Source organism: Saccostrea echinata, unplaced genomic scaffold (assembly GCF_033153115.1).
Source record: "Saccostrea echinata isolate AGI-Se365-2 ecotype Australia unplaced genomic scaffold, CSIRO_AGI_Sech_v1 ptg000009l, whole genome shotgun sequence".
Lineage (NCBI taxonomy): Eukaryota > Metazoa > Mollusca > Bivalvia > Ostreida > Ostreidae > Saccostrea > Saccostrea echinata.
The window spans coordinates 43,220,834-43,232,957 of NW_026889758.1; the positions used below are offsets into that span (position 1 = coordinate 43,220,834).

The 12,124-nt window shown below is 34.9% G+C and overlaps 1 protein-coding gene across 1 annotated transcript; it reads right to left on the reverse strand.

The window, feature by feature from the left end:
• Positions 1–442: 442 nt before the first annotated feature.
• LOC133184023 (lysosomal proton-coupled steroid conjugate and bile acid symporter SLC46A3-like) lies at positions 443–8,659 on the reverse strand. Its single transcript, XM_061318894.1, has 4 exons — positions 7,539–8,659; positions 6,835–6,918; positions 811–967; positions 443–530 (listed from the first exon to the last, which is right to left on the reverse strand). The coding sequence occupies exons 1-4, from the start codon at positions 8,635–8,637 to the stop codon at positions 443–445; spliced, it is 1,428 nt and encodes a 475-aa protein (XP_061174878.1). The 5' UTR covers positions 8,638–8,659.
• Positions 8,660–12,124: the final 3,465 nt, after the last annotated feature.

The following is a 12,124-nucleotide window of genomic DNA, read 5'->3' on the forward strand; positions in this document are numbered from 1 at the left end:
CCCCTTCTCCATCAACATGGGTCGCAACCCACGGCTAGCAGGTTGTCCCATATTTTTTGCCTCTTACGACATGCAAGATGGTGCCAGAGAACTATTCTTGTCACCCCGGGTCCCCACGGGGTGTTTCAGAGATAGGCTACTGTTGATAACAACATGCAATTGCAAAGAATACATATCAATAGTATGATTTGAATGTTATCATTTCGGCTGGGTACATGAATATTTTCTTTGAAAGCAACGTGGCAAATAAAGATATTTTTTTTTACTAAAACGAGACTTATATTCCTCAGCTGAAAATTGCGAGATTGTAAAATATTTTCAACATTTTACACAATTTTCCAGTGAGCATAACAAACTAGGAATGCAAAATAATAGTTCTACATATTTTCCAATTTCTCTCTCAGAGTGATCATCATGTCAATTAATGCAGATAAATTCGTACTTAAAATTTTTCATTTAATTCAGTCTTGTTTTCTTTAACTTCAAGGTCGTACTCGATCCGCCGTAACTTCGGAATGAAGGTTAAACTTCTGAAAAGCAAAACAACATAAAGTTGCTATGTTAAATCAATATACATTTTCTTTACAATGAATAGTGAATAGTATCCAATATATAAGTTAATCTGAGGTATTTTAACATTAATTAGAAAACTTGTATGTTTAGAAGTGTAATTTTTATAAACCTAATCCTGACTGCCAAGGATAAATTGAAAGTAACCAAAATTAGTACTTCTACTTTTAATTAACCGTGTTGCTGCATTACAAATTACAGATCGGAAAGTATCTCGGGGTTATTTCTCAGCATACGTACAGGGAAAGAACCAATGAAATTGAAAACATCGCAGCCATTAAAAGGAAGACAGTTCCCTGGAAATAGTAAACAGTGTTTCTGTATAGAGCACTGAAGATCAGTGACCCAAAGAAGGTGCATGCAGTTTGTACAGCAGCCATTCCACCAAAAAGGGCACCTGCAATATCAAAATAGGAGATAAAAAATATGCAGTATTATCATTGTAACAAAGCATAGGCACTCCCCAGCTTAATTGTTAAAAAATATATATCTACTATACTAAAAACATAACAAGGCATGAAACTAGCCTCCATGTTGGATTCCGCTTAGGCACTGTTAGGGGCACTTTCTGACTAATAGCGAGAATTTCTCGCCTAAGTCGACTTTTCTCAGACATCGGAAGCAGTCATTTATTGAAATAAAATCAAATCAGGTTGAATCTTGCAGTACGTTCGTCGCATTCACGCGTTTTCTAACATTTCTCAGCAAACCAGGTCTCCTCGGCCGGAACTTAAAGGTTTATGGGGGTATAGATAATTCGCTCGTCGTTTACCTTCAAAGTAAGCTAACGTTGTTTTTCATAACGAATGAATGTACCGTGAAATAAATATAATTTTACACCAATAAGACCTTGCAAGATTTTATAATACATGTTCAGGTCCATAAAAAGCTGTTTCAGTGTGTTTATGTGTGTGTGTGTGGGGGGGGGGGGGGTCAACTGAACAACAATTCTTTGACAAGAAAAATATAGTTGAAGGAGGACAATCGTAAGTTAGGTTTGTTTTCTATTGCATAGTATTAGTATATTCATGTATTGGCAAAATTATAGGAGCGAAAGGAGGGGGGCACGTTTAAACAGATGAGTCTTCAATATATGTATAAGCAGTCTTGAAGACAGTAGCAGATCTATCGAAGGGGGGGGGGGGGTCACCACATTTTAACTTTTTAAGAAACAAAAGAAAAGGGGGAAAATATTCAATATAAAAGAAAGTCTTGATAAAACTTATGCTTTAATACTAATTTTTACTACAATTATTTTTAGTTTCTATTACCACTTAATCATTTTGACCCCCCCCCCCCTTTGAAATCCCTGATTCATCTCTGGAAAGTGTGTTACTTACATACATGTAAAGTGTAACTTTTATTGCAAAATAAATGAATATACAAGTACATGTATATGTTATCCTGATAGCGGGACTTATTTCTTATAGATGGATTCATACAAATATACTATAATAAAATGAGACAGTTCTAAAGTTTAATAACAAGTTCAAAAATTTAACTAAAATATTATACAAGTGGTTTGGATGTTTTAAATATTTTGTAAGGGAAATTATTTCTAAATATATATTTTGGCATGTTCACATCACCATTAATATTTACAAAGCTGAAACTAACTTCATCAGCTCACTCTTTGTCGATTTTATGACAGTGTTCCACTGAGAATGATAGCACGCATGGCATTAGTTTTGACCAAAAACCAGCTTCAGTCCAGTTAACAAATGCAAAGGCAGCTAGATTAGGAGTCATTTAATAGACTAGTTTACTATGTATATGTCATTACAATGAAGTTCCTGAGCCCCGCTGATTTCATTGCGACAACCACATATAAACACAAACATATACACAAAGAGCTAAACTATTAATTTTGCAAGAATATAAAGTGTGAATTTGCACACACGTTCTTGACAACTACAGTATAAAGGATTCTGGGGGGACAATTTTTTGATTCTGATAGGTGCTGGCAGATTTTGGAGAGAAAAAAAATCTGTCCTTGAAAGTGTTGAAAAAAACCCACCTATTTTCCACTAGGAATAAAATAAATTATTTGACTTTGAGTGATCGTAACCCCACCCTCAACCCCCGCTCCCCGCACACACTAATTGTCCCATTTTTTTCTTTATTTTTTCCTACCCACTTTTTTGGTGTAGTAGAAATAAAAAAAACAACTTTCCCTAATCATCTTGGAAATAAATATTCTGTCCTTCAATGACATGAAAATAAACATTTTGACTCGAAAAAAGTTCTTTCCCTCTAGAATCAAATTCTCCTCTAAATTGTATTATTCTGTTTTGGTGTCTTTGTACCATCATTGAATTTTCAAAAAAACAAAAAAAAGAAAGAAAGAAAGAAAGAAAAGAAAAGAAAAAGAAAGCAAAAAAGCCAAGTCTTTTTCCTGTGTATAGTTCTTTTTCTTCCAATATAACTCACATTTTTCGTGCAGAACTTTCTTCTGCAAATATCCGCTGTATTTTATTATAATTAACCCCCCCCCCCCCCCGGTCAAATCCACCTTTGTATTGAAGACTCATCTGCTTAAACGTGCCCCCTCCTTTCGCCCCTATAATTTTGCCAATGCATGAATATACTAATACTATGCAATAGAAAACAAACCTAACTTACGATTGTCCTCCTTCAACTATATTTTTCTTGTCAAAGAATTGTTGTTCAGTTGACCCCCCCCCCCCCCACACACACACACATAAACACACTGAAACAGCTTTTTATGGACCTGAACATGTATTATAAAATCTTGCAAGGTCTTATTGGTGTAAAATTATATTTATTTCACGGTACATTCATTCGTTATGAAAAACAACGTTAGCTTACTTTGAAGGTAAACGACGATCGAATTATCTATACCCCCATAAACCTTTAAGTTCCGGCCGAGGAGACCTGGTTTGCTGAGAAATGTTAGAAAACGCGTGAATGCGACGAACGTACTGCAAGATTCAACCTGATTTGATTTTATTTCAATAAATGACAGCTTCCGATGTCTGAGAAAAGTCCGACTTAGGCGAGAAATTCTCGCTATTAGTCAGAAAGTGCTCCTAAGCGGAATCCAACATGGAGGCTAGTTTCATGCCTTGTTATGTTTATAGTATAGTAGATATATATTTTTTAACAATTAAGCTGGGGAGTGCCTATGTAACATAGTGTATATGCAGCTAGAGAATAACAATCCAAAAAGTTTGATATTTGGGTTTTTTTCTTTTTTGTCGAAACATTTTGAGACCAATTCAGAACGTTCTTTGAAATTTTATTGTCATTATGTTCTATGGGTCTTGATTTGAAAAAATCAAATATACTTTTATTTGAGTTTCAATAATATAGCAAAAATATTCTCTGTTATTGTATGGCATGTCAAACGTTGCAATATTCGATCTATTCCATTTATATTCTATAATTTTCCATTTGTATTGTATGCATTTCCATTTGTATTGTAATATTAAACAATACCAAAGGAAATTTATAGAATAAAAATGGAAAATTACAGAATAGAAATAAAAATTATACAATACAAATGAAAAATTATTGAATACAAATGGAAAATTATAGAATACAAATAAAAATTATACAATACAAATAAAAATTGTACAATACAAATGAAAAATATACAATGCAAATGGAAAATTATAGAATATAAATGGAAAAGATCGAATATTGCAACGTTTGACATGTCATACAATACCAGAGAATATTTTTGTATTATGTTTTTTATGTTTGTTTGAACGTGATGAATAAAGCAATTGTTTGTTTGTTTGTATGTTGTTTAACGTCCCTCTCAAGAATTTTTCACTCATATGGAGACGCCACCACTTGCCGGTGGAGAGCTGCAAATTTTGTCCTATACTCGGCACTTACGGACATTGAGCAGTGAGGGATCTTTTTCGTGCCAGCACCTACTGCGACAAGGGACCTCGATTTATACGGTCTCATCCGAAGGACCGGTCTCCACGTCCCACAGTGGGATTCGAACCCGCGACGTAAGGATCTACTCCTTACTCCGCGACTCTAGAGCAGACGCTCTAACCACTGCGCCGCGCGGGCGACGACGAATAAAGCAATAATTGAAAAGGAAAAAATCAAAATAAACGGACAAGTTTCATATATAGGCTCCGGAGGCGGCGTAAGAAGTAATGTGTTGGCCAAAATCTTCGTTTTTTGCACAATAATTTGTCGCTAATGAAAAAGGTGAAGGTAACGATTGATATCACCTAAACTATAAAAGACACATGTACATGATTTTCCCATAAGGTAACTCGATCAACAGATCTTTGCATCTTTATATTTTTTGTTTTGTGCAGTACCTGGGAGGTATGTACTACGATAAGGAGCAAACAGTTAATCAGTGCTAACATCAAATTTTGAATAATTTTTTAATAGATAATTTGAGGTTTTGTACTGAAATATATCATAGTATTAGAAATATAATTAATTAAAATTGACTAACGAAATCCAGCAACCATAGCGAAATATCGCAAGACTTGATCCTGTTAGTATATATATACAATGTTTATACATGTACGTCCCTGGAACTCCATTTTGCTGGGAGGGACACTTTTATAACAACTATACCTTAAATAATTTAAAAAGATTAATAAAGCAAATTACTTTCGAATCAATAAAGGAGAAAAATCTGCATATTAAACCGAAGGCGGGCCTTTTATTATAGAGGCAGGCCGGACCTTATATGTTATCGTATTAGGTCCCCCCGGACCTTTAAACGAGGCGGACCAAATATTATGCGACACCGGTCTAAAAAAAATCGACAAACAACACAGATTTGTGAACAGGGCATAAAACACAGATCCAGAAATGGGATCAGGTGCCTAGGAGGAGTAAGCATCCCCTGTTGACGGGTCACACACGCTGTTAGCTCTATGCATTGATCAGAAAGACGGAACTAATTTAGTACAAAAACAAAGACCTAGCTATTGGTATGAAAAACGTCAGTCTAAACACGGCCAATTGATAGGTTATTTTGTTAATAAGGTCATTAATATTACAACGATCCTATATTTAACGAAATACTGACTTTAAACGAGTTGAATTCCCTGTAACACCAACTTATCTGTCAGTAGCCTGCCTCAGTTAAAAATTGATGGTACTGGAGCATGTTTTTGAGTATCGAATAAGTTGGGAGACGAAAATACCACATGCGAGTGATAGCTGAATATAACGTTTATTTAATAAGGAGATTTGCTGATGCAAAAGCACAAGTGATCTCGTTCTTCATACAATTTAGTTGTCCCCTATCGTCAATAGTTAGTAAACGTCAAAATATGAAACAAATGTAGCAGGCCCTGTGGTATCTATTATTTTAAGTTCACTGGGATATATCGAGTCGACATATAACTGGAAGTAACTTTTGTTAATTCATAAAGTGACGCCGATATATGTGAATATCGCCATGAAGGCCACAGCAAGTGTTTTCTTTGTGTAGTGTATTCTGCCTCATAGGAATATAAAAACTGGTCGCTTATCAAGGAGCACAGTTCCCATCGAAAATTCCAACAGTTTTTTTGAAGACCTGGTCTAATTAAACAGTTGGGAAAAATGCACAGATCCCAAACTGATTAAATTCATATATTTACACACATTGTCAAGACTTTTTAAAAAAAATATTGCAAGAAGAACTTGAAAATTTGCTCTAATGTCTCGAATATCCGTAAGACACCGCTTTTAAAAAATACTTGCCACTAAAGATAAAACTTAAGTCAAGTCAAAGTCTTTCAACCAAAAGGTAAAATTATTCATCTGTGCTTTCTGGTTTACTTACGTCAGAATCGAGTGAGACATTGTACCTGCTTATGTGAAATTTTAACAGCTGTTAAGCTACACAATTTTTACAAAAATGGAAAGAAATCAGGCGAGAACGAACAACTTCTTGTACAAGAGTAGTTACTCTTTTACATGCAAAAGTAAAAAGGTTGTTAGTTTGTTGTTTAACGTTTTTTTTTCCCACTCATATGGAGACGCCATTACTTGCAGATGGAGAGCTGCAAATTTTTACCTATACTTGGCACCAAGGGCCATTGAGCAGCGAGGGATCTTTTTCGTGCCAGCACTTACTGCGACAGGGGACCTCGGTTTATACGGTCTCATCCGAAGGACCGGTCTCCACGTCCCACGGTGGGAATCGGAACCCGCGACGTAAGGATCAACTCCTTACTCCGCGACTCCAGAGCGAACGCTCTAACCGCTGCGCCACATACTGGACATTTTAAAATAACACCTGATGTCTTTGTTATTTTTATTTACCTTGACTTTCGTTCGGGGTCTCTCTAGACATGATAGATCTCATCATGACAATTCCAAGACTCATTCCCAGTCCAATCACCGGAGCTGAAGTGATAAAAAAAATTAATTCTTTTCTTCTAGTTTCTTAAAATATTGTATGGGATTCTTGATGAGATTTTTTGAGAACAGTAATATGCATACCTTTTGTAGCATTCTCTGACCCCCGTAATGTAATCTGCACAAGAGTGGCCGATGCCGCTAGTATGAATTCAACGGTATTATTCTCTACCTAAGGAGACTTTTATACTTATTTGACAGATTCTTGAGTTGTGAAGATTTTTTAAGATGATTTTTAAATCGTCATGCCCCTAAAACCATGATTTATGTGAAATTGAAAACGCGTATTTGGGACAGCTTTTATGTTATATGAAACGATTTTGCTTTTCGACGCAAGATTTTAATATATACTTAAACGTAAACCTCATATCTCAACATTTTCTCCTACGTATTTGGTAAACAGTATCGTGATCCAGTCTTTCCCATGGACAGTTTTTCCAACCATAAAACCTATCAAAGGTAGCAGGTACCAAAATACCTTTGTGCGCAAAAGGGCTTAAAGTTGTTACGTATGCAAGAGTTGACTTGTGAAAGAGTTTGAAGAAAGAAATGGAACAATTTTCTACTAATAAACACACTTTTGTTCAAGATCATCTTTAACAACTTACTTAAAAACAAAACAACAGTTGAACTTGTTAGCCCCTCCGCAATAAAACTGATGGTCCCTGAAACAGCTCCTAACACTGCAATAGTTTCTGCCCTCAAGCATATCACGAAAACTCGTATAAGAATCATTGATATTCCGTGCTGCATCACACCTCTGATGGCATGAAACCATCCTACGTTAACGGTACTGAGACAAAATGGTGGGCTAATAATGTAAAGTACTTCTGTCTGATTCCTGCCTATTATAGTCATGAATCCTATCACACAGATTGAAATACAAATATTGTATTTCAAACGCATTCCAGAATAATTTTTCGAGTAATAGAATTGGAGGGATTTATGCAACGATCTTAAAACATTCATGCAGTGCCATGGTTCCTTGATTTTTCTTTTACGTGTTTCCGGAAGTAAGCATATTAAAATTATATTGCTTAATGTTATTGGAAAAGCCGTTATCATTGACCACAAGTACCCTCCATCCCGAATAACATAACCAGCTACTACGCCTCCCACTAAAAGTCCCATGCCGATGAAAATTTCCATGAAACCCATGGCGACTGTTCTCTTCTTGTTGTTTCCTGTGATATCAGACGTGTAAGATAATGCAAACTGTATATTTGCAAATGCCTCTCCACTGAAACCGTGTAATATCAATGGTATTAAAAGGTAGTATAGCTTGAACTCGAAATACATGAATATAATCATTAAAACTTCCGCAAATAGCAGTCCTATAGTTGGAATTATCAACATCTTTTTTCTTCCAACACGATCGCTAATACTTCCAAGGAGCAAGTTTGAAAGAATACAAGGAATCCCCTCACAAACAGCAAGGTACATCAGAAACATGGCCACCTCGGATTGTATGATTTTACTATGCTCTGTTTCTGACGCATTTAAATTGCTACTGCACACTGAACTCTTTCCATTCTCCGTAGAAGAGTTTGAAAATAAGGATTTCCCAACATTATATGGGTAGTAAAGGGTAGCCGTGGCGCTAAATATGGAAAAACCGAACAAATGCATAAATGTGATTGGTCCTATCAAATATTTTCTTCCCGATAACTTTTCAAAATTGCTGTCACAAGTTGAAGAGTCCTCCATTTTCGTTGTGGTTTTGTTATTATTATTGCTTGTCATTGTCTCCTGTTATCTGCAATGTATCAAAATCTCTACATATAAATACGAATAAATTTACATCTACAGGAATATTTTTGTTTCATTTAAGATTCGTCATCCTTCGTTTAGTCACTGGGTTTAAGGGTACATACCACAAACAGAAACTCGATGCATGGATTGATATATATTTTTTGACTGAATTTGAATGGATGAATGACATAAAATTAATTATCAATCTCTAAAATATAAAGAAATCGTAAGTTTTCTTTGGTGCTTAGATGCACTTTGTTGGGCTAATGTATAAAATGTAACACAAGAAAATATGTTGCACAGGTCAATCTGGGTCATTTTTGTCCCCCGCTTTCGCGAAAGCAAGGGGACATTAAATCTCATTCGTCTGTCCGTCTGTCTGTCACAAAAACTTTAAACTTGGTCATAACTTTTGAATGAGAAGAGGTAGGGCTTTCATATTTCACATGTACATTACCAATGACAAGACCTATCCAAATATACTATGGTTTTTGACCCCGTGGCCTTGAAGTTTGACCTACTTTTCAAAAATTTTAACATTACTTTAAATTGGTCATAACTTTTGAATGACAAAAGATAAGGCTTACATATTACACATGTATATTACCTGTGACAAGATCTTTCCAAATATACTATGGTTTTTGACCCCGTGGCCTTGACGATTGACCTACTTTTCAAAAAAAATTATCTTTGCTTATAACTTTTGAGAAGGTTGTATCTGCTGACAAGGTCATTGTATCGACCGAAAAACTTGCGAAAAGATGACTTCAAACGAGACTGTTGATATCCTTGTTTCGTCAACTTGTTTGTCAATAGCTTGCCTCGTTTTAGAAATTGTTCATACGTAGCGCATGCTCTTGCGTATCGAATCAACTGAGAGACATAAACCCCATAAGCAGGTGTTAAGGGTACATTGCTACATAAGTAAGGGAAGTTGACGATTGAAAAGTTGAAGTCATCACGTTTATCATAAAGCTTTGTTGTTAGGTTACCATTAACGTCTTTTTCTAGTAAAATATCTAAATATGAAACAGATGTGTTAGAATCTGTGGTATCTTCTATTTCAAGCTCACTGGGATATATCGAGTCGACATATGAATGAAAGTAACTATTGTTAATTGATGATACATCGTCGATATATCGAAATGTCGAGTTGAAGGCCACAGCAAGTGTTTTCTTCTTCTCATGTAGAAGTTTTTGAATAAATTCTGCTTCATATGAATACAAAAAAAAAATAACAAGGGGGGCGCACTTGGTATCCATTGGAATTCCATCAGATTGTTGGAAGACCTGATCTCCAAAAACTACATTGATATTGTCAACCAGAAACTCAAGCATTTTTTTTAATATCAACTTCAGAGTACTTGTGTGTACAATCAGAATGCTTTTTAACAAAATAATTTTGTAAATGACCAATGACAAGGTAAATATATTTACGAATTCCATTTTTATTGAAAAAGCAGCTGTCTGTGATGTCAAGAGCCTTGAACTTTTACTCCGAAAAAAACACACATTTAAACCAGTAATGATGATCTGATCATAAATTTGAAAAGGAACTATCAAAGTGGAACTTCTTCACAATTTTGATAAAATTAAGGGGGATGTACAAGCCATCTTGGATGTATTCTGGTCTAAAATAAGAAATACCGAGAATGCGCTTAATACATTACCAAACCAGCTCAAAGTTACTCAAAGTGCTAATGCACTTATTACCTACTGTTTGAGACCAAAATTATTAAATAATTATTTTTCTATTGTTTGCATTTAGTGAAAATTAATCATGTTAGAACTGCGCAGCCACAGCATTTAGGAGATGAATAATGCAATGAAAATGATGTCAGTTCGGTTTATTAATAATATGGCTACAACCATTTGTTTTGCTTTTTTCTTGTCGTTGTCCATAATTTTTGAAAATTTGATTTTTCATATGGTGGTCTCCCTGAGGCCATGCGTTTATTATGTCCGCCAAGAAGTATTGAACTCTGTCACACAGAGTTCAAATAACATTGTTTTTAGAATAAATGAGACCGTAACAACATCAACACAAGACATATTTAAGTAATGGTCCTTAGTTTATACAACTTACATCTTTTATTCGTTGCATCGCATCTTCTGATAAATGACAAAACGCGATTTTAACCCATCTCTCGCAAACCGGGATAAAAGTGTCCTGTTTATCACTCGAGTTTCCTCAGTCATATCATTCCACGGAGCACTTGGTTGGCATAGGCATATTTCTTTTGTGGATAGATGCATTTATTACAATTGAATTTTGCTTAGAACAAGTCTTAATAGTTTGTTGACTCTTATCAAACTAATAGGAAAAGATTAAACAGTTCTAAACATATGTGTTTACGTCGGATCTCTTTTCTATGGCGATAGAAGAATGAATGTCCATTGTTTCCGGTGAAAACAGCTGATAGAAGGTAAGACACATTTCGGGTGTGTAAAAACGTGACTCTTTGTTTGAATCCTTGCAATGAACGTGTAATAATTTTCTGCAGACTTGCAGAGTTTCTAAAAATGCCATATATCTATGTGATTTCTGATCAGTTATCAGATATCCGTTAAAATTCTTGACTTCACGTTCCGAATTGCCTCTCCGTTAAGTTGTGTTTGTACGTAGAGACTATTTTTAAATGGGGCTCTGCAAGGAGGGTGAATTTTTTTTTAATTTAAAAAGGTTAAGCAAGTTGTGATACATGTATATTCAATAATTGTAATTATTACATTCGAAAAGTAAGTACACGTGTCAATATTCTTCAGCAGATAGAAAGAAAAAGTAGTTAGTTATAAAATTTCCTTCAGGAGCCTCATAATAATAGGAGATTGTTTGCTGTACTGTGCGTGTCGATCATTAGGGCCACACATTGTATGGAACATTGTTTTGGACCTAAAACACATCATGGAAAAGTGTGTCCAGGTCTTTATCTGCAATGTTTGAAGTCTAATTTTTATTAAAATACTTAAGTTATTGGACATGTTGAATAGTCATTAGTCAGAAAAATAAACTATTCATGTGACTGTGTTTGTTTCCAAAATTTGTTTTGCATCAGTTTTCACACTGTATCATATATATATATCTGGACACATGCACTTATTTTTGTAATAAAAACTTACCCTATAGTATAATAAAATTTTACATAATCTCAAGGTTTCTAACTCCAAATCTAATTACATGGAGTAAACCCTCCCAAAAATTGCAGTTTTTATATATTTAAATAGCACTTTCAGAGGACATGGAGAAAAGGCAATAGGAAAATGTTTGCTACCATTTTCTTCTTCAATAAAAGCAACAGGAATTAATGGAAAGCTTCAAGTATTGTGTATTTATTGTTGATTAAATTATTATGAATTAAATATTTTTCATATTGTAGGTGTCATATCCTTAACTAGTTTCCCATAGATGTTCTGAGATGCAATTTAATACAGCCCTTAGTTT